At 43.9% G+C, this 19350-nt stretch overlaps 3 protein-coding genes across 10 annotated transcripts in view; all 3 read right to left on the bottom strand.

Moving 5' to 3' along the window:
• Nucleotides 1-9211, bottom strand: part of LOC128753461 (adhesion G protein-coupled receptor L1-like) — a 35619-nt gene extending 26408 nt beyond the window's left edge. The window contains exon 1 of one of the 4 annotated variants that reach the window (XM_053855188.1): nucleotides 8731-9211. The gene's annotated coding sequence lies outside the window, so the exon portion shown is untranslated. The other 3 variants (XM_053855186.1, XM_053855189.1, XM_053855187.1) reach the window with 3 other exon arrangements.
• A 183-nt stretch (nucleotides 9212-9394) lies between these two features.
• On the bottom strand, nucleotides 9395-12438 carry LOC128753463 (nucleoredoxin-like protein 1). 3 transcript variants are annotated; one of them, XM_053855192.1, is made up of 4 exons: nucleotides 12197-12438; nucleotides 11865-12081; nucleotides 11192-11281; nucleotides 9395-11095 (listed from the first exon to the last, which is right to left on the bottom strand). In XM_053855192.1, the coding sequence occupies exons 2-4, from the start codon at nucleotides 12017-12019 to the stop codon at nucleotides 10762-10764; spliced, it is 579 nt and encodes a 192-aa protein (XP_053711167.1). In that variant the 5' UTR covers nucleotides 12020-12081; nucleotides 12197-12438; the 3' UTR covers nucleotides 9395-10761. The 3 variants fall into 3 exon arrangements, with proteins under 3 accessions (XP_053711167.1, XP_053711165.1, XP_053711166.1); XM_053855190.1 differs by having other exon boundaries at nucleotides 11865-12105; XM_053855191.1 differs by having other exon boundaries at nucleotides 11865-12123.
• A 1134-nt stretch (nucleotides 12439-13572) lies between these two features.
• LOC128754434 (nucleoredoxin-like protein 1) lies at nucleotides 13573-17948 on the bottom strand. Of its 3 annotated transcripts, none has more exons than XM_053857049.1 (4): nucleotides 17813-17948; nucleotides 16094-16349; nucleotides 15922-16011; nucleotides 13573-15301 (listed from the first exon to the last, which is right to left on the bottom strand). In XM_053857049.1, the coding sequence occupies exons 2-4, from the start codon at nucleotides 16327-16329 to the stop codon at nucleotides 14962-14964; spliced, it is 666 nt and encodes a 221-aa protein (XP_053713024.1). In that variant the 5' UTR covers nucleotides 16330-16349; nucleotides 17813-17948; the 3' UTR covers nucleotides 13573-14961. The 3 variants fall into 3 exon arrangements, with proteins under 3 accessions (XP_053713024.1, XP_053713022.1, XP_053713023.1); XM_053857047.1 differs by having other exon boundaries at nucleotides 17768-17931; XM_053857048.1 differs by having other exon boundaries at nucleotides 17740-17931.
• Between the last annotated feature and the right edge of the window lie 1402 nt (nucleotides 17949-19350).

A 19350-nucleotide genomic window follows, 5' to 3' on the forward strand; every position in this document is an offset into this window, starting at 1 on the left:
CAGGGACACTGATGGGCCTTGACAAAGCCACACACCCAGTGCCCCTTTCACAGCACCATACTCACTGCCAGGGACCAGGATCCAGCCCGGGGCCACCGACCGGCCTAGTTGGAGGAGCAGCAACCAAAGTGTGTGTGTTGGCCTGGAGTGGTATACATAATACAGGCTTGCATGCATTTCTCTGCACCAACACACATTTGCTTACGGTGTCATAGAGTGTTGGATATACGTTAGCTGCTGCTTCCGCGACTAATGCGTGTGGAAACTCTCCCGGGGACTAGCCAAAAAGGTTAATTGTAATCGTACCTTATCTTGTATTTCTTGTGTGTGCATTGGTGAGGTGTCGCCCGTCTCATATTGAGTAGAACACAGAACAAAGACACCGAATTGTGCAAGTTTGTCGGCCAAATCTGGCCTGTAGTGCAATAATAAACAGCCCTAAACATTTATTTTAAATATAAATATAAATATAAAAAAAGCATCATAGTGCAACTCCCATAATGCACTACAAAAGTTGAAGGACTTTTTTTGTTGTCACGACACAAGAAGTAGCAGACGGAAGTTGTGATAATAGTATTGGTCGCAGTAGTAATAGCAGAGGTCGTATTTGTAGCAGTCGTAGCAGCGGCGGTTGGACAGTAGCAGTAGCTAGCTTAAAAGCTAGTAGCTGCAGTTGGTTTTGTACTAATAGTAGCCGAACTAGGCGCAGTAGTAGCGGCAGGAGTGGACCTAGTAGTAGTAGTCAGAGGACTACAAGATATAGTAGCATCAAAAGTAGTAATAGAGTGAAGTAATAGAGAGCAGCAGATGCCTGGATGTTATCTATTGCCAGGGACTTAACCTATATTCTCACATTTCTCATTTCCCATAGAAATTTACTGGACACTTTCTTGAAATTTACAACATATTTTCCACCCCTTTGCAACACTGGTAGTAGTACAGTAGTATCAGCAGGGACATTATAGCAGTAGTGGTATTAGTGGAGGAGGTGATAGAAGCAGCAGATATTGTGATACGTTGTCCAGAAGTAATTGTATGGAAAATGGGGGAAGTGTGAATGAAAAGTGCAGAATGAAAAACTGTCCATTGTTTTTTTTTTCATTTTCCAATAGTCAGTGTTGGATATTGTGTTTGAGCACACACTAATATAGTGCCTACTGCTGGCTGTTTAAATGGTGAATAACTTACACTGTAGCGTTTCCACGATTCTGCTTTTTAAGAAAAGCATGTGAAGTAAATCAAGACGCATGTATGGCTTATGTTTTGTCTATCAAAATCTCCTTTTAACTGTGCCTAACTGCGCATAACTTTCAAGATTAATCGTGATTATTTTGGGGATATGCAGCTACAAGCACAATAGTTAAGAATAATGAAGAAGGCGAGTCGTGTTTTGTCGCGTCACGTTAATGAAAAAGTAAAAACAATGGCGCAGAACAGCTCCGAATACCAAAATTACAGCTGTTTTTTCTGAACTTGAAAACATGTTTTTCTTTTTAAACACAGGAAGCTGATATACTGTAATGGTGCACTATTTATATATTCGCAAAATGAAGAATTAAACCTGCAGCTTCATAATAATAATGCGGTGTGCCTTTGCGTTGATTATTGTTGCTCAACAATGTCCAAAAGTCTCCAGTGAGAGCAACATTTCGTCCATCTTAGACCTCTATTTCCAGACACCTTGTTCACTCTTCTTATGCTAGCACGTTCCACGGAGACTGCATTAAGCGTAGTCTGCAGCAAGCTCCCTCTGGTGTTTGGTGAGGAGTACTACAGTGATCACTAAGAGAAGCTTTTGCAGTGGTTACAAATGAATTTGGCTTCGTCAACAGAGAGAGGATTTAAAATGAAAATTTCAGTGTTTCAGCCAGGATTTCTTGTTGTGTGTTTCAGTGTGGTTCAGCAAAAAAAAAACATGGGAGCAATCGAGAAACACTGAAGCAGAGGGGATAGTTTTGACATTCACTGAATTGGTGACGCTGGCTTTTAGTCATTAAAAGTAAATCTCTCTCCATTCTGCAGCTGTCCTCAGGGGGCACGTCTTCTCATATGTCCAGCTGGACTGCGCAACTTGAGTCCTGCGAGCAACGGACTTTAGTCATTAGTTAGTTTCAGGATTTTTACGCGAAAAAAAACACGCTGAGAAGCGTCACGTTCATGTCCACCACCATGGTGACGTGCTTTGTTTCGATGTTTCCACTTTGTTTAACGTTAGACCATGTGAGAGTTCATGTCTAAAAAGAGACTATTTTTCTGAAGACCTTTACATGAACGTGTGCGTTTATGAGGTGGACTTGTCTGGCTCCATTTTTTTTCAAATACCGCCATGACTTCTGCTCCAAACTCCCGCATCCAAAGGCTGCCATTAGTTAATTCAACACACTGCTTTCGTCTGGAGTGGCAGAGAAGTGATCGACCTTTGGAAACTGTGTTACCCTGTGGTAAAGTTAAATGAAGCAAGTGCGTTAACGTGATATAATAACGCGTTCCCAACACACTCCTGAACATCATCCATTGGAAGGCTTGGCTGTGGAAGCCCACACAGCGAGAGCGTCGCGTCCCCTCTTTTGTCTGTCGGCGCCTGAGGCAAGCTGACAATAAAGCACAATGTGGCAAAACAGCCATTTCGCCCCTAATGGAGGAGCGAATGCAGAAAGTGGGTGTGTTTTGGAAGTGTGTGACGGACGGAGAGCAGCCAAAAAGAAGTGGCGACACGTGGCCATTAGAAGTGTGACGGCCCGGCAAAACACAAATAAAGCCCTTTGGCCGGAATTCATATTGCAGTGTCGGAGACGATTCTTGTCACTGTCCGTCATATTTAAGGACTTGGCCAGGATTCGCAGCAGCGCCCTCAGTGGGAACCCGCCTGCTTTAGACCATTGACCTCCACAGACCCCAGGGGGCCAGACTTACATGCCGCAGTCAAAGCCACTTACAGGGTTTTACAGCCGGCGTGTTTGTCTGGTCCACGCGTGACTCTAGGGACCGGAGGTGTCGCCCTCCGTCAATCACTCTCATGTTGCAGGCGGAAAAAAACAAAGACGTGCAGCTCGAGGGCGAACATTAGCACCTGCGTGGCGCCCTGCCAGCTCCTAAGAGCTCCCATTGAAATAGCTGGGAGACATGTCAGCTAATTTCATTGTCAGAGATTTATTATTAGTTATTATTGTCTTTATTCTTCCACTGTGGTTTGAAGACAGGTCCCAGCGCAGCAGTAAAACAATCCAAGACAACCCATCCATTCAATAGTTCATTTATTTAAAGGAGGATGAACAGGAAAAATAATAATAATAATTTGATGTTCTCTGATCCGAGGTGAAAAATGAAGCGCCATTGTTCAAGTTTCACCCTCAGTTGACTGAAAAAAGCCCCTGGAAACTTTGGCTTTTCCATTTTCTTTCATCTGATGGATACAGTCTCTTCTCAGGACAGATAGTGGATTAAACATTGATTTATTCCTTCACATACAGTATTTATCAAACTGCAGCGGCTCCCCAGGGAAGGCACAAACTCAGATAAAGGCACATTGTGTGTTTTTACATTTCGGGCACTCTCACTGAATCTAAACAGCTGGACTTTTCCCCACTTACTTACTACCTCTAGATCTCTGCGGAATTAAAATGGAGGCTTAGCTTTCAGCCACTACGTGTTTGGCAATACACTGTTTAAATGTAAAAATCTGAATTTGTGAAAATTCAAAATCCACTTAAAATGTCTGTCGCCCCTATGTTCTCATATATTAAAGTAGGTTAAACGTGGTCTGCTTTTAAACAGGCACTTTATATTCCAATTAAAACACGGCGGAATGAAAAGCTAAAACCACATCATTCTATTCATGTTTAAATCTTACGTCGAGGTTCCAGGCGGGTCACTGCGACGGGGATGAAACCAAGTGATCTGTGAATCGCCAGTGAAACGTGAACAAGGTCTAAGCAGGGGATTTTACTTGTAACGTGAAGAGCTTCCACAGTCTTCACAGGGGTGCGAACAAAGCGATGCTAAAAAAAACCCTGAGGTTATTAAGTATTAGAGTATAAGAGTTTAGCAGCTGAAGGACCATAACTAGGAGATTAGATGAGGAGTGGAGAGAATAGTGTGCGAGGCAGAAATGAAACCGATCCCTTCTACTCATCGGCTGTCAAGATATCGTTGATATTCACTCAGTCACGTCAAAAATAATAGGCAACTTGTGTTTCATTTTCACACTGGTCGTCTGGTGTTTTCTTATAAATTATTTTAAGAGCCAAAACTTGCAAACTTTTGAACTGTTTTGCTACTTAATTTACAAACTGTTTTGTTTTCATTTCAAAGTCCTCACTGTCAGAAACAAACTAAAGGTTTGCACTTGAAAAGTCACATTTGTTTCCCTGTTAGAACTGCAACAACCATGCAAGGTCATATGTGTTCTGCAAGTTTCAATGAGTGATAAAGTCTGAGAGAAATATAGGTGAAAATTGCATCTTTATGTTGGATGCTTAGGATGCATCTCTTATTGATACATACATCCGGTTACCGTAAATTCCGGACTATTGATCTCACCAGCATATTATCTGCACCCGGTAAATTTAATATGGAATATAGATCTTGCTCATATACAAGATGCACCAGTCTATAAATCGCAGGTGCAGTGGTGCACCATGGTTAAAAATACATGAGGATCACTTCTAAGTCAGTTTTGAAAACGGGGTCCAGCATCGAGACTGACTCATGAAACTAACTCGACAATGATCTGATCTTGAATCATGAACTTCTCGCATCTTTCATTTACACTCAAGCGCTCAAAATGTGCAGTTTTCCTCAGTGCAGTCGAAGTTCCAACACCACAGCCGGTCTCAGCTGCTGCTTCTCTTGCCCACTCCTCCAGGAGATCGGCTCCGTGGACACACGGGCAAAAACAGCGCATTTGGAGCACTTTATGGTAAATAAGACGCCTGTGATCTCATCGATTTGATGTGATGAGGGTCAATAGTTTGGTAGCATGATGCTCTTTAGCCTGTAAAAATCCGTATATTAACCACATCACTGCATAAGCCGCAGGGTTCTGACCACGAGAAAAAAGTAGTGGCTTATCGTCTGGGATTTACAGTAATTCAATTGTGACTCTACCTAAAGTAGCATGAGAGAGGAGGAGAGATAAAAGGCTTCTGCTGAATGATTTCTGTGGACGCTGTTGGATGTGTAGGACAGAATCCCAGCCGCGAGTGTTCTTGGATATTTTGCCTCAGTGGCACATGTTATAGTGAGGATGGATGATCGGATGATACTGTTTTTGTCAAGTCATGTGACTGGGACGACCTACTTGCGCAGAATCCTACACCGAAGGGGCTCGAGCCTTGGTTCCCTTCCCTGCTCCAGCTCATGTTTGAGTCAACGCCTCAATCATAAAAGTCCTATATTATACTACCCAAACGTGTAGACGCTTTCTCTGTGGCAAGAAGCCGCTTTGTTATTTAAAAAAAAAAAGTATATATATGTCACCATTGTTTCAAATATTTGCAACCATGAATAACCCGGGGCAGATGGGTTTCTGGCTCAGAGGTGGACTGACACTTGATTTACGACCCTCTTCCATCTTGAGATGGAGTCAGATCAAGCAGCGACAACTGAGAACAGAGGAGTTAAATGATCCCTGAACTGATGATGAAACCTGCAAGCAACAGTGGAGGGCTTCCACTTGAGATTGCTCTTTGTTGAGTCCTTGATTCTGAGTGCTTCCTTTTACATTCCAGTTACACACTATTTAAAGCAACATTTCATTTCAATAACTGTATGATGCGCCACAAACCACACGCGTGATTATTCTCTATTATTGTTCCTATATATGTCACACATGACAGGAACATGAAAGGCGCGGTGCTTCATGGATATGGCACCAGTGTGACAGCAGCGAACTCTCTCTCTCTCTCTCTGTCTCTCTCTCACACACACACATACACAGAGGAGTCCAGGCAGCTAAAGTGCTTCATCCGTCATTTTCGGTAATTCACTTCTCATCTATATTACAGTACACAGCAGATCTTTCCCCATATTCAAATCAATAGGATGACAGCTGAGTGGATCAACTATCTGTCGCAGTGACATTCTAATATTTAGTGTAATTACACAGCTCACAGGACATTGACACCAGGAGATGATCGGTGGTAGTTATGTGGACCAAGCAGACCAAGCACTGAAACATGTACTGCAGCACTCGGAAAAAGAACAAACACTCAGCTTTCAATTTAAAAAAAAATACATTCTGGAAATGACTCATTTTGATGCTCAATGCATCACGGACCTTTATAAGAATTTTACAGGGATACACGAAAGCAATTATCGTCCAAAAGTTCCCTCCAATTCTCTTTTTTATATCAGCTCACAATGTTGCATTTTATTATAGTTTTTATTCCTTTAAAGAAAGTGTCAATTGAGAAATGATATTATATTTATTGAAAAATAAATAATAAATAAATAAATAAAAACAGTTTTTTCTCATGTCATTGCCATTTTTTTATTGTTCACCTTCACGTTTTTTATTTCACATTTCTTTGATCAACTACTGCACATTGCCTCCAAAAATGATTTTCTTAAGTAAGGCTAACACTCTTTTAACATATGACTCAATATATCACCATATCAACTGAAGTTGGATCTCGACAATAAGTTACCCACAAATGACTCTGCTCCTCACTATGACTAAACAGCCAACATTCAATACGTCTAAACGGACGTTGTCTCCATTTTGATAGTTGGACGCCAGATTTAGCATAATGCTGCTCTTCTCCTCAACGTGACACAAAGAAAGCTGCATCGACTTCTTAGTTTTGGTTCAAGTTCATAAACTTTGCTTCAATTAAGCATCCTGCCAAAGCAGCCAAAATATCGAAACAGCAATACATTGCGAGATTTCGTCTGGCCCTGCATTATCGATATGCGGGGGCCGAATATCGATATTGGAGCGACAAACAAACAGTCGTTCAAAAAGCGCTCCCACACAAAAAGCCTGCTGCTGCAGAGTTTTAGACTTTCGAAATGACTACACGAACCTAGCATCAGCTGTGCTAAGATAACAGAGCGGTTAGCCACATGCTAATCAACATTTGGCTCACCCATGTCTGTAATGTCAATATTTTATGATATTAATACCTGAGATGAAACCAAACTCCTGGTAGATGGTCTCTCAGTTGTTGTGTGATCGCAGTCAAGCGCTGCTCTGACACACAAACCAAGTGATATATAGTCTAGCTGTTGACAGCTCAGTTGACCCGAAAGGCTCAAGAGCTCCACCCTTCTTCACAGAGCTGAAACTGAGCTGCACTGCTTCGTATATTACTATGACCAATCTCTGCATCCAAAAGAGGTCTGTGAGTATAAAGAACAGCCTTTGCTCCGCCTGTTTTGTGTCACTTGGTTGCCATTTGTGTGAAATTGACTGACAATGTTTTGTACTTCCGCTGAGGTTGTTTCAGTGTTCTTACAAGACAGAGGATATCTAGTATCTGGAATGAAGTTTCTTGCAATATATCAATAATCTCACTAGACATATTGTGGTATTAGCAAAATCTTGTGATAGCGTCACATCATGAGGGAGCTGTGACACCCAGACCAAAGGTGATTTATGGTATAATGTCAGTCTAGCAAAACTCTGGCGGGCCACAGTTAATGACTTATAAGGCCATATTTGGCCCCTGGGCCTTGAGTTTGGCACATGTATTCATAACCACGAGGTCCACACTTGCGAACATCTCCCCACCGTCTGCAAACAGTGCTTATAAAACCCAATGTAATAACATTGCAACAAGCAACCGTCGATTGCGATTTGTTTTTATGTCTCCTCTGCTACCTCTGTGACACACTGGCAAGCGCCATCCGCGTATTGAGCGCGAGACGGCTCATAACCGTCTGCCCATCAGGAAATAATGGGTGAAGCCAAGAGGACCCAATGATGTGAAGGAAAAAAACTGATGCAATCTTCAGCTCGCCCAACTGTAAACCCTTCCTCATGAGTGCACCTACAAACCCTGTCCGTGAAACTGGGCATGGTCGCGCTGTAATTCAATACAACTAAAATAATCCACCGTTTCAACCGTTCCCTTCCAATTCTACGTCTTATTTTTCCTTGTCTCGCTACAATTCCCGGGGTCGCCGCCCGGCCTCCTCCACTGACCCAGTCCGCTCCAGCTCTCCCTGAAATATTGATAACGGACATCCACTCTCCATCTCAGCCCATCTTTTTTTTTTTTTTTCCTCCCTCCTCCCGATGCTTCAGTAGTGAATCAGCAAACCCTCAGCTCCACCAAAGCCCGGTGTTGATCAAAGGGAGGGTGCGATCGTAACGGGACGACCTGAGTCATTAGCACTTGCGCGCCTCTCACTCAGGCCCACATGAATATTTCACACCGCTCCTTTACCACTGACCCTGCCTAATGGCAGCAGGCAGTTGGATGCTCCCCACAGCATCCTCTCTGGTCCCGACCCCTCCCTCAATAAACGGACCTCGCCAGCATCATTTGTTGTATACGTGCTTTAAAGACACACACACACACACAGAGGGGGAACTAAGATGAAGCGGGGCGGGGCGCATCTATAGCCTACATCCATATCTTACCGTCAATTCTCCCGCTTCCCTCCTCCTCCTCCTCCTCCTCGCTCACTGCGTCTCCCGCATCTCTCCTACACTTTCCTCCGTGTTTCACGATGCATGAAAAATGGCAAGTATTGAACAGGGAGTGGCGGTGTGGGCGACGGTACCTGCGGAGCACGAACACAGCCGGGCGTCCTCCTCTGGTCAGCCACTGGACCTCACGCCTTCCTGTCGATGTCTCTCGTCATAATTCCCACGGGTTCGATGCCCAGAGAGGATGCGGGCTGTCGGCCCTCGCGTGCAGAGAATGCGCGACAGCACATGCAGCAGCGCGATGACAATAGTCGGACTCCGCGTTCTTCTCCTCTTCCGTCGACGTCTACATCTCAGCGAAGCCTCGCCGTTTCTCTCTCTAAAGTGTCGACGTTGTTCACGTCCATCCTCCCGTTCAGACGGAGAGAGCGTCGACGGTCCAGCCTCGCGTGTCCGTGAGGAATCGTGATGAGGCGCAGCTGCACATCAGGACCAGCATCGGCCTTCTATCTTGTCCGCCTCTCATCCACCAAAAAAAAAAAAGGTGCGCCCAGTTTTAGCGGTTAAAAAAAAAAGACTGGCAGGAGAGAAGGTTTCCCGCGCCTGCCGTCGCCTTCATCCGCGCTCGCTGTTCTCCGCGCGCGCTCCCGCTCTCTAGCCTCCGCGCCGCTTGTTGCGCGCTCTGATTCGCGGTGGCGCGCCTGGCGTGTGTATTTGCGTGTGGCAGACAGAGAGAAGGACCAGCTGAAGGTTTCATCTTCGATATGAGATCGTCGCTGGTGCACGGGTCTGGGGTCAGAGGTTAATAGATGACGCACAATTGCTACAGTTATTCCGTCCCATTTGCAAACAATGAGACTCACCCATGTAAACATGTGACTTTTCACCCTCTATCCGCCTTCCATTCTGCCCCCTTCAGCCTCAAGTCTGGACCCGCGCTGGTGCCCACATTAGCATACATCTGGAATCCAGTGGAACATCACCATGATATCAAGTGTTCTCAAGAAGCTCACGCCGTGCTGGATGGCGGCTTCAGAAACCAGTCAGGTTGGCGCAGTGTGGAGTCTGTATCATGATGAGCATTGAGATGGTCTGATCGCTCCAATCTCTGCACGACTTCTGCAGAGTTCCTGGCTGCACAGGTAGCTTTCCGACGAGAGAGAGCAGAGGTCATTTCTAGGGTTTGGGGAAGGCAGTACTATAGATTCACCATCATGTTTTCAGAGTTTACTAGTCTGGAGTGAAGGTATCTTCAAGCCTTTGGTTGTTTTCGAGCGTTGATACAGATTTAATAGCACATAAATATGTGTTTTTTTCACAGCTTGACAACGCTACTCAATACTCTAAGATACTAAGGTAGATGACTCTTTCATTCAACAAAAGGCGCAAGTAAAATAATCGAAATGTTTGAAAAAATTCCCCTCATACAGTAGGGTCACTACATGAGTGTTTGTTGTTGCACTTAAAATCCTCCATACGCCATTCAGAGATGTTCTGTGTGAATTGTATTCATGATCGGTTGAGTTTATGATTATGAAGCAAAATAGACATGACTTCCATGTAGGTGACTGGAAACCTCTTTCTAAATCAATTGGTGTATCTTTTTAACCTTTAAAGTACATGTCAAACTTAAGGCTGGGGGGCCACATCCGGCCGGGTCGGGTCATTTTTTTGGCCAGCAAGAGCTTTACATACCGCCTATTCAGTATTTCTCTGCGTTTTTTGTTTTTTTAAATACAACCATCACAATGTGATATATTATAGTATCAAGATATCAATTTTCTCATTGTAATTTTTATTCAGGGATTTAGTTTTCATTGCTTAATCAGCAAATGGCACTTTGCCTCCTAATCTTTATTTTATCTTGAAGATAAAATAAATAAATAAATAAAATGACCTGTTGTTTCTTGTTAAAAATGTTTTCCTCAAAATCTATTGAAAAAAAAACAATGGTTTCTTTTCATATATTCAGATCACACTGTGATTATCATTTCTGTTGCTCGCCACTAAGTCTACATTTCGAAGAGTCCCGCCTTCTGGACTTCATTTATTGGCCACCCTTTTAGTTCACGTCAGACCAAGGGTCTCCCTCAACATCATTGTCAGTTTCTGATGCAACAAATGGGAAAATGAAACACCTCCTCTGCTCAATCGTGCTCTCAGCGTCACCATGGCGACCCTGCGTCTTTAGCTCCAGCTTCCTCTGTCTCTCCCCCTCCACCCAATAACCTGCACTTCTTCCTCTTCTTCTTATCGTCCTCCACCTTGTACTTGAGTCTCCTGACTGGGTCACTAAAGCTGCGCATGGACTTCTCCTGAAAGTCGTCCGTGATCATGAAGTTCCTGTCGATGATCTCAGCTGCCTCCTGCCAGTTGATGTAGCAGTCTGGGCCCAGACGCAGTATCTCCTCCACGGCATTGGGGATGAGGATGGAGCAGTCTGGACGCAGGACCACCACCGCGGGCAGCTCTTCGACGTGGTAGAGCTCCTTCAGCTCCCTGCAGACACGCACATCAAGCACACAGCAGATGGATGTATTTACACTGCTATTATCCCAGCAGCAGGTTGTGCACTCAGAGTTTACTCCCACTCACCTCCTGTAGGGGTCCTCGTATGCTAAGAACAGGCACCTCCTGGGCAACTCCTTGAGGAAGCTTTCCTGTTGATCCTCAGAGAGGTCCAAACTGACGTGACACAGAGAGAGGGAACAGAATGGAACCAGATGGAAATGTTAACCGTACATGATGATTTTGAGTTATCATCATCTCATATTCAGATGAATGCATGTTCAGATTTCTTCAAGTGATGCGTGGGCACTCTGGCTGCACTGACACTGAAGTTGGATGTCCAGTCTTCTGATGTATTTTTAAAGTATTGTATTTTTTTTTCAGATAAAATGTAAAAATCATTCAAAGGATGAGGGTCCTAGAACAGACTGTCACCAGTAGGAGGAAGCCTGGGCCTTAGGAGGAAAGGGCTCGAAGCAACATAGCTATGATGAGATGGAGGCTGCCTGAAATGGAGTGGGCGTCGCAGGGCAGTCGAAAGAGGATCTTTCTCTCCCCGTTGTCTACATCCAGGCAGGGTGCAGACGATGGATGCCTGCTACAGAGCACTGCCCTCTGGCTCAGAACCATCTTTTACTTTTTTGATCTCACTCCTCGCTGTCACTGTGCTTCAGATCAAAAACCACAAAAGTACACAGCAACTGAAGTAGAATATCTGCCATTGAACTGCACAGACTTGGCTGTAGGTGATGGTCATTACCTTATGTACAGAAGGACCAGCTGTGCGGAGCGATCCACGTAGAATTCATCCGTCAACTGTTTGAAGAAGTCTTTGAGTTTGGGAACAAACTGCCGGCAGCGTTCACATGACGCCGAGGCGAAGAACAGCATCAGGATCCGGTTCTGCAGACGCATCACGATCTCTCGCTCGGTGTCCAGCTCGTCCTGCTCCTTGTTGTTCTTTATCAAAACCCGCTCTGCAAACAACTCCACCATTGAGTCTGGAACAAACAAAACCGCTGCTCTGGTATGAGTGTTTTCACTGCGGTTATTTTGACCTGCTCATGCAGGTACACACTGATACATATTTACCTTGAGTTAATCATGAGAGCAAATCCTGTTCAGCGTTAATTCGGATAATCCTCAGTCGCTTGCCTCCTCGCAGCAAAACCAAACACAGAAAAAAAGCTCCCCAATCGTGCTCCTTTGTATTCAGCTCTTTCAGTGTCACACTTGAATCAGGGCCGAGCCTGTCACTTATTTACTCCTTGGCTCTTGTCTCCTTCACCTCCCGACACCACGTTGTTCCCTCTCAGCCGCTTTGTGAGTCAGTGCCTGCTCCGTCTGGGAACAAGGGATTGTCAGACCAGCTGATAAGGGGACTTAGAGGAACGTGAGGGACAGTGCTCCAGTGGGAGCATGAATGCCAACAATGAGGCTTTTGTTGATGCGTCCAATGGTGGAGAACTGGTTTTGTGGAGCGGTCCGGCTTTATCTGCTCAAAACACACTTACACGGATGTTCATTTCTCCTGCATTAACAGTGTTCTGGAGTTGAAACGTGGGACATTTCATAACAACAAAGAGGAAAATTAGAGACATAATTTGATGTGGAATAAAATGCAAAGAACACTAAGCTTGCTGGTTTAAACTCCCAAATTCAGATGCAGAATTATTATTATTATTATGATTTATTTTCAATTTTTTTCTGTTATCAATGCCGCCAGACGGCAACAGTTTTTCGAGTGTTTTGTTGATCTTTCTCATGACTTTCACCGTCTCTTCTTTTTGGAAAATAAATGCAGGATGACTCAACAAATTTTCTCATTCAACCTTGGGTCATTGAAAAAAATCCCAACCTGAGTCATTTAGTCAACAGTCCTGCAGGAAAAAAAAACTTTTAATATGTAAATTTTGAAGTGAGATGTCGCGTTAGCCATTAGCTCTGTTAGCTCTATTAGCACTGTGGTGTAGACAGTCTTTGGCATCACAGGACCGACTAGGAACACGCCCTCATTCTGTCGTGAAGGTGTGTGGTCAAGTTAGAGGTGCATCAGGTTTAAAAAAACTGGAAGGTGCGCATTTCTTCGCTGTGAGTGCATGTGGGAAGAGGCTGCGAGTGATGGAGGAGTCAATACATCATCATTGATCTACAGCGCATAGAAAGAATGTGACCGAATCCATGTGATCTCCTCACGTTGGTAGATTGTCAACACCTTCTAACGTCATCAGGACGCCCACCTCCATCTCCGGACTTATGAGGTGAAACTGGATCATTTCCCACGGTGCACCTGACACTCTCTCATGACACACCGCTTGAAAGAACGCTCTCAGAAATCAGACTCAAAAGAGAGAAATGAATAAAAGAAAAGAGAAATGAAAATTCATTTGCAAGTCTGATCAGACTGATATTAATTCAAACAAGTCTATTCGCATGTTTTTATTAGCAAACGTTAAGTTGTTCTCCTTGTATTTATTTACGTCCAGAGTCAGATCAAAGAGGAATGAGTCAGTGAATAAATACTCTTATACTCTTTGGCCATTACTATCACTAAGGCAGCAGGGGTAGATGATGATGCGTGACATCACAATGACAGGTGTCGATCAAATCCATCCTCACTGTAACATTTATCACCATGATAAAACTGTTTGCTCATACTTTCCGCTAAGACCAAAGTCATTTGTTGACATAAAGATTTATTGATTGTTTCATCATCAACAATGCTGCCAATCATGCTGTTGCATTCTTGGCATAAAACAAAATTATATAACATGTAGTACTGACCTGGGCAAAGTGTGGCCCGGGGGCCATATGCGGCCCTTTGCCTGTGGTTTTGCGGCCCTCGTGAGGTCAGACTAAAACTATACAACCGATACAGTAAGTTTTCTGTCATTTTTTATCCTGTTTCCGTTTTAGCCAGTATTAGTTAAACAATAAATACAGCACATTCATGACTAAACATTTGTTTCTTCTTTTTGTTAGTCTTTTTTGTTTATTTTCCTCAAAATTCATTGAAATAATTGCCTTTTCATCTTATATGTTTGTAAAATGTAATTTTTTTATATGGTTCATGCCATATTTGCACTTCTTAATATCCTTGCTTCCATTGACCCTTTTATGGTTGATCTCACCTTCATTGCTGAAGATTTTATTCCTTCACATGTCATAGTCATTGCCACCTTTATTTTGCCTTGAAGGCCCCTCCCTCACAAGAGTTTATAATGTGGCCCTGTAGGAAATTTAACTGCCCACCTCTAGTATGCTGTGTAACATGTGGTACAAATCACAGATATCTGCGTCACAGTCAAAAAATACATGACCACACTGAGTCATAAAGTAGCCCATATAAATGACTGCGATGAAGCTATTTTTCACTTCTCACTCTGCTTCGACCGAAACATTAACACTTGTTTGAAACAGGGAAGAGCGTCCTCCTTCGGATGTCATGCAACAGTCACATCTAAATATAAAAATAAAGACGGCTCTGGCTTGTAAATAGCCAGCAGCAGGTGCCAGCACCCCACAACGGCAGCTTAGTTATTAGTCAGCGATGGACATTTAATCTCCTGCTAAAGCTGACAACACACCAACATTAGCGGAGCATGTAGCTGGACGGAGGGAAGATAAAGCCCCATCTGGCATCATTTATCCATCTTTTAATTAATTTATTCGGGTGAGTGTGGAGCGGCAAAACTGAGGTAATAAATGAAAGGGTTTGAGGTAAGCGTAGAGTGTTATATATCAGAAACAGAAGTTATAGCAGAAACTTTATCATGCAGAGGAGTCAGAGGTGCAAATTCTGTATCTTCTGAATGTGCATTTTCATATATATTTGCGTGTATAACTCCAGCTTGACCTCATCTCCTCCACCACGTCTCCCTGTCACCCTTTCCTTCCTCCTCCTCAGCTTTCCCTCTTCCCCATATTTTCCACCATTTCTTCTTCCTCTGGTCGTCTTCTGTCTTGTACTTGAGCCTCCTCACCGGGTCGCTGGCGCTTTTCATATTGAAGTTCTCGAACTCCTCGTTCAACATGAAAGTTCTCTCCACCACTTCTGCGGACTCTTGCCAGTTGCTGAAACACTCGGAGCCGAGACGGCAGATGTCCTGCACGGCGTTCGGAGACAGGACCGAGCCGTCGGGGCGCAGGACGACGACTGTGGGGACCTCCGTCACCCCAAACATGGCCTGAAGTTCCCTACAAAAGGCAAACAATCCTTGAAACAGAAGTGGCCTAAATGTTACATCAACATGCATTTGAAACAACTGAGGCCACATAAAATGACTCGAGAGACGCGAATTTGACTTGTGCTGTCTTGAATTGCCCTCACACCACATGAACATGACCTTGAATCCTTGACTTATGATACAGCTTGGTGCACCTTTTTGGACCTTTTGCACTTGTTTTATACGTAATGTTTTTGTGTGTAACATTTTTATCGTACGGTGATAAAGATGTTTGGACTGATTTTTTTGTGTTCAATAAGCAATTTGGCCTTTAATACCACGTGACCATGACACACTTCGATGTTGCTGTGTCAAACTAAACCATTTTCTGCATCCTGAAAGCCAGCAAACCTTTCCTTTTAGTGGGTCTGTGTGCGCTCATCATCCTTCCATCCAGCATGTTCTGTAATCTTGCCTGACCTTCGAGCCTCAATCTCTTCATTCTGACTGCCCTCTGCCCTGGTTGACCAGACTCAGCACTTGCGGTCAAGAGATTAACCCGTAAAGTCCCTCAACTTCCCAGGGAATACAGAAGGCTTGAGCGACCGAGTTCATTGCGCATCATTTCCACGGTGTGAAACAGGGACCTACGTCCTGTACGGATCCTCAAACGCCAAAAACAGGACCTTCTTGTGCAGCTCCTTCAGGAATCTCTCCTGCTGCTCCTCCGACTGGTCCAAGCTGCAGAGACGACACAGGCGTCACAAAATAAAGAAAAGTCAATGAGAACTGCAGCCGTCATGGCCGGCTTCTTTCAGAGAACCTGATGTAGATGAGTGCGAGCAGTTTGGGGTATTCGATGTAAGCCGGATCTTTTAGACGTTTGAAGAAATCGTTCAGAAGAGGCACAAACTTCTGGCACCTCTCGCTTTCCGTGGACGCAAAGAGCAGCAGGATGATGCGGTTTTCCAGAATCCCAACAATTTCCCGTTCCGTGTTGAGCTCGTCCTGGTCCCAGTTGTTCTCCACCAGCACCCGGTTGAGGAAAAGATCCACCATGATTACTTGGGGCTGAGATTCTGGAGAAGAAGATATCGCATCTTCAGTTTTCTGATTATACTCCCTTGTTAATGTTCAGTTGAAGTGGGACTCTTGAAGTACTTTTCAAAAACAGGATTTTTGAGTGCTCCATCAGGCAGTATGTGGAGCGTACAGAGTGGAATCCACGACTTTGACAGTTGTGTTTACAGCTAAAGCTCTTCAGTGTGACTCAAAGTTTGGGACAGGAATAAATTCACCTACCGTGCCTAAGACGCTGGCCACAGTGAATTACATCACCTTTACTGAAGTTTATCTGAGCCACTGGAGATACTCTTCCTCATCTCTCAAGCAACAGTCATGACGTGTGTGTTTTTTCTCCTACTGCTTCAATAGCAACAGGTCATTTCCACAGTCCCACTGCCTTTGTCATGTTTGGAATTTATAGTTTTGTTTATGGTTTTAGCATGTTAACCTTTTCGAGACTGTTATGTCCCCAGTATAGAGGAAGGAGGACACAACATGAATGTCTCCATTCTCCAAGCACTCCAGCAGCAAAGAAGGGCAAATTTAATACAAATATATTCAATGCTGACACAATGCAACCATTTCAATACAACACAAAACATATACGTAAAGTATAAGAGCACAAATAGTCACAAACGGCTTGGTTCTTAAACAAAACTCTCAGTGAAACTTAGCAGATGCGAAGATGACGACTTTACATTACAAAGAGCAAACTAAAAGTTCTTCACATACTACTAAACTCAGGATGTTTGTTTGAACTTAAATTGAGGGATTTAACACAAAAAAAATCAAAGGCAAAAAGGGACAAAACAAAACTCTTAACACTGAGCAACAAACCAACACACAAAAGAATAATCACAAGGACAGACATTTCGGAAAAGCAAAAGTTATTGTCAATAGCATTACTCAGAATAGGTTTAGTACATTTAACACATGTAAGTAAAGCAGAAACAAGCCAAACACGTGCACAAGGCGGCTGGCTAACGCGACTGGCAAAGCAACAGTAGTCAAGTAACATCAGGGCTGTGCGAGCAACAAAGTGAGGTTTTCAACAGTGAAGAAAACAGAAGCATTTGATATCACAAAGACGTTGGTGAGGGAGTGAAAAAGAGAAATTAAATTGTGACGTCGTAGCTGAGGTCACATGTCTTTTATCAGTCGGTCCAGCTCTCACTGAGTCTCTGGAAGCTGAGAATTGGCAGCGATAACATCCCAAATGAGATTTGAGCTGTGCCAGATCTATTTGAGACCGCGGCACACAAGACGTTGGTAGAGGGTGTAAGTGAAATGACCCCAAGGAAAAAAGAGGCTCTGGCGAGGCCGGAGCTGTAATGCCATATTTGAAAAGTAATTAAAGCGTAATAAAACATTTTACGGTTAGCATCTTATTGAACAGTCCATTACCTGCTGTGAGGGAAAACACTGTGCTCACCTTTAAAGTGTGCAGCTTAAATAATCCCTCTGAAAGGCATCTTACTTGACTGAATGCAGTATTCCTTCTTTAAAATCGCTCATTCTTCAAATCCTCTGAGATCTAGCTTCAGCCCTCCTGCAAGTTGTCCTGTATGGTTCACAGAGCGAGAGCACAGGTACAGATGGGCGTGTCCGGAGACTCTGTGTGTGTGTGTGTCTGTGTATTGAGGCCTGAGAAATCTCATTACTCTGAAACAGTCAGGGAGGGGCGGATTAAGGAAGTGAACAAATTGGATTGCAGTCACTGTTTACTGTGAAGAAAAAGAGTCACATTCATCTGACTGAAGCAGAAATGTTGGAGAACTTTTTCTAAGTTTCAAATGTGCCAAGTGTGTTACGTCTTCAAAACTGTATCAATAGAGTGTAATGTTCCAACACTGTCACCCATTTTCATCAGTGTCACTGTGGGCTGTAGCCCCTCCCAGTTGACCTCTGCATGTCTTTGAACCTGGAGGACCCAGAGGATCAGCATACATACAGACAGGACCCAAGTTCCTCCCAAACTCAGGGTTGCCTCCAGCTGCTGCATCTTGAACTGAATACTAAAATATTAATACCAAGTTTACCTTCACTCTCTTTTATCCACTGGTTCCTTTACATTTACCATTCTTTTTATTCATACCCAGTCTCCCTCGATCAGCCAAAAATATGCACCTACAGTGGTCGTTCATGAGGACAAAGAAGTACTCTGTGTTTGAAGTAAATAAGTAGTTGGATTAATGGTTAGTGGTTCCTGAGTCAAAAGTGCACCCATCATTTCATTGTTTCATGGAATTTAAAATGCAGTGGTACCTCGGTTCTCGACCACAATCCATTCCAGACGGCCGTTCGAGAAGTGATTTGTACGAAATCTGAATCGATTTTTCCCATTACAATGAAGGGAAAAAGAAACAATGCGTTCCAAGCCTTAAAATAGTCTTTTGTAGGAGTGAATGTAGAGCGTCTGCTGCAGGTGCGCTGTTCCTCTATGTGTGTGGCCGCTGCATGTGGGAGGGGTTGCCGAGTGAGTGACGTCTCTCCAGAAGTGAAGAGGTGCCCGGTGCGTGTCCAGCTCTGAATGTGCGCTTCTGTGCAGTTTGGCTGTGAAAAAGTCATAAACCAAGTAACGCTCTGTCCCAGACTCGCCTCATCCCTGTCCCAGCTCCAGCCCACAACAGGACATCAAACCCTGGAGTGAGGTGTGGAGAGCGAGCACCTCCCCTGTGACACTCTACCACGGTCCAGTGTGGAGACAGGAAAGGTTTTACACCTCAATATGAAGAAAAAACAGTCAGTAAATGTAGCTAACGGCACACGTCTGCATACAGAGGCTGCGTTATACACAATAACAAAGCGTGTCGTGGCTCAGCTGATCACTCTGCGCACGTTACGTTTTTCCGGCTTTTTTCGTTTGAAACCCGAAGCAAAAAAATCTCAAAATTTTTGTTTGAATTCCGATTTGTTAGAATTCCGAGACGTTCAAAAACCGAGGTTCCACTGTATCAATTAAAACTCAAGCATTGTACGTAAGCCATTAGCTTGCCTGCAGCTAGTGTGTGAAAG

This window comes from Synchiropus splendidus, chromosome 2 (assembly GCF_027744825.2).
Source record: "Synchiropus splendidus isolate RoL2022-P1 chromosome 2, RoL_Sspl_1.0, whole genome shotgun sequence".
Classification (NCBI taxonomy): domain Eukaryota; kingdom Metazoa; phylum Chordata; class Actinopteri; order Syngnathiformes; family Callionymidae; genus Synchiropus; species Synchiropus splendidus.

Excerpts from the sequence above, each read along its gene's own strand:
- LOC128753463 (XM_053855190.1), bottom strand. The coding sequence starts at position 12,100 with ATGGTGGAGTTGTTTGCAGAGCGGGTTTTGATAAAGAACAACAAGGAG. Across the intron at positions 11,282-11,864 it reads CTGGTCCTTCTGTACATAAG|TTTGGACCTCTCTGAGGATC; the intron begins GTAATGACCATC and ends GTGTCACGTCAG. Across the intron at positions 11,096-11,191 it reads TACGAGGACCCCTACAGGAG|GGAGCTGAAGGAGCTCTACC; the intron begins GTGAGTGGGAGT and ends GCGTGTCTGCAG.
- LOC128754434 (XM_053857049.1), bottom strand. The coding sequence starts at position 16,329 with ATGGTGGATCTTTTCCTCAACCGGGTGCTGGTGGAGAACAACTGGGAC. Across the intron at positions 16,012-16,093 it reads CTCGCACTCATCTACATCAG|CTTGGACCAGTCGGAGGAGC; the intron begins GTTCTCTGAAAG and ends TCGTCTCTGCAG. Across the intron at positions 15,302-15,921 it reads TTTGAGGATCCGTACAGGAC|GGAACTTCAGGCCATGTTTG; the intron begins GTAGGTCCCTGT and ends TGCCTTTTGTAG.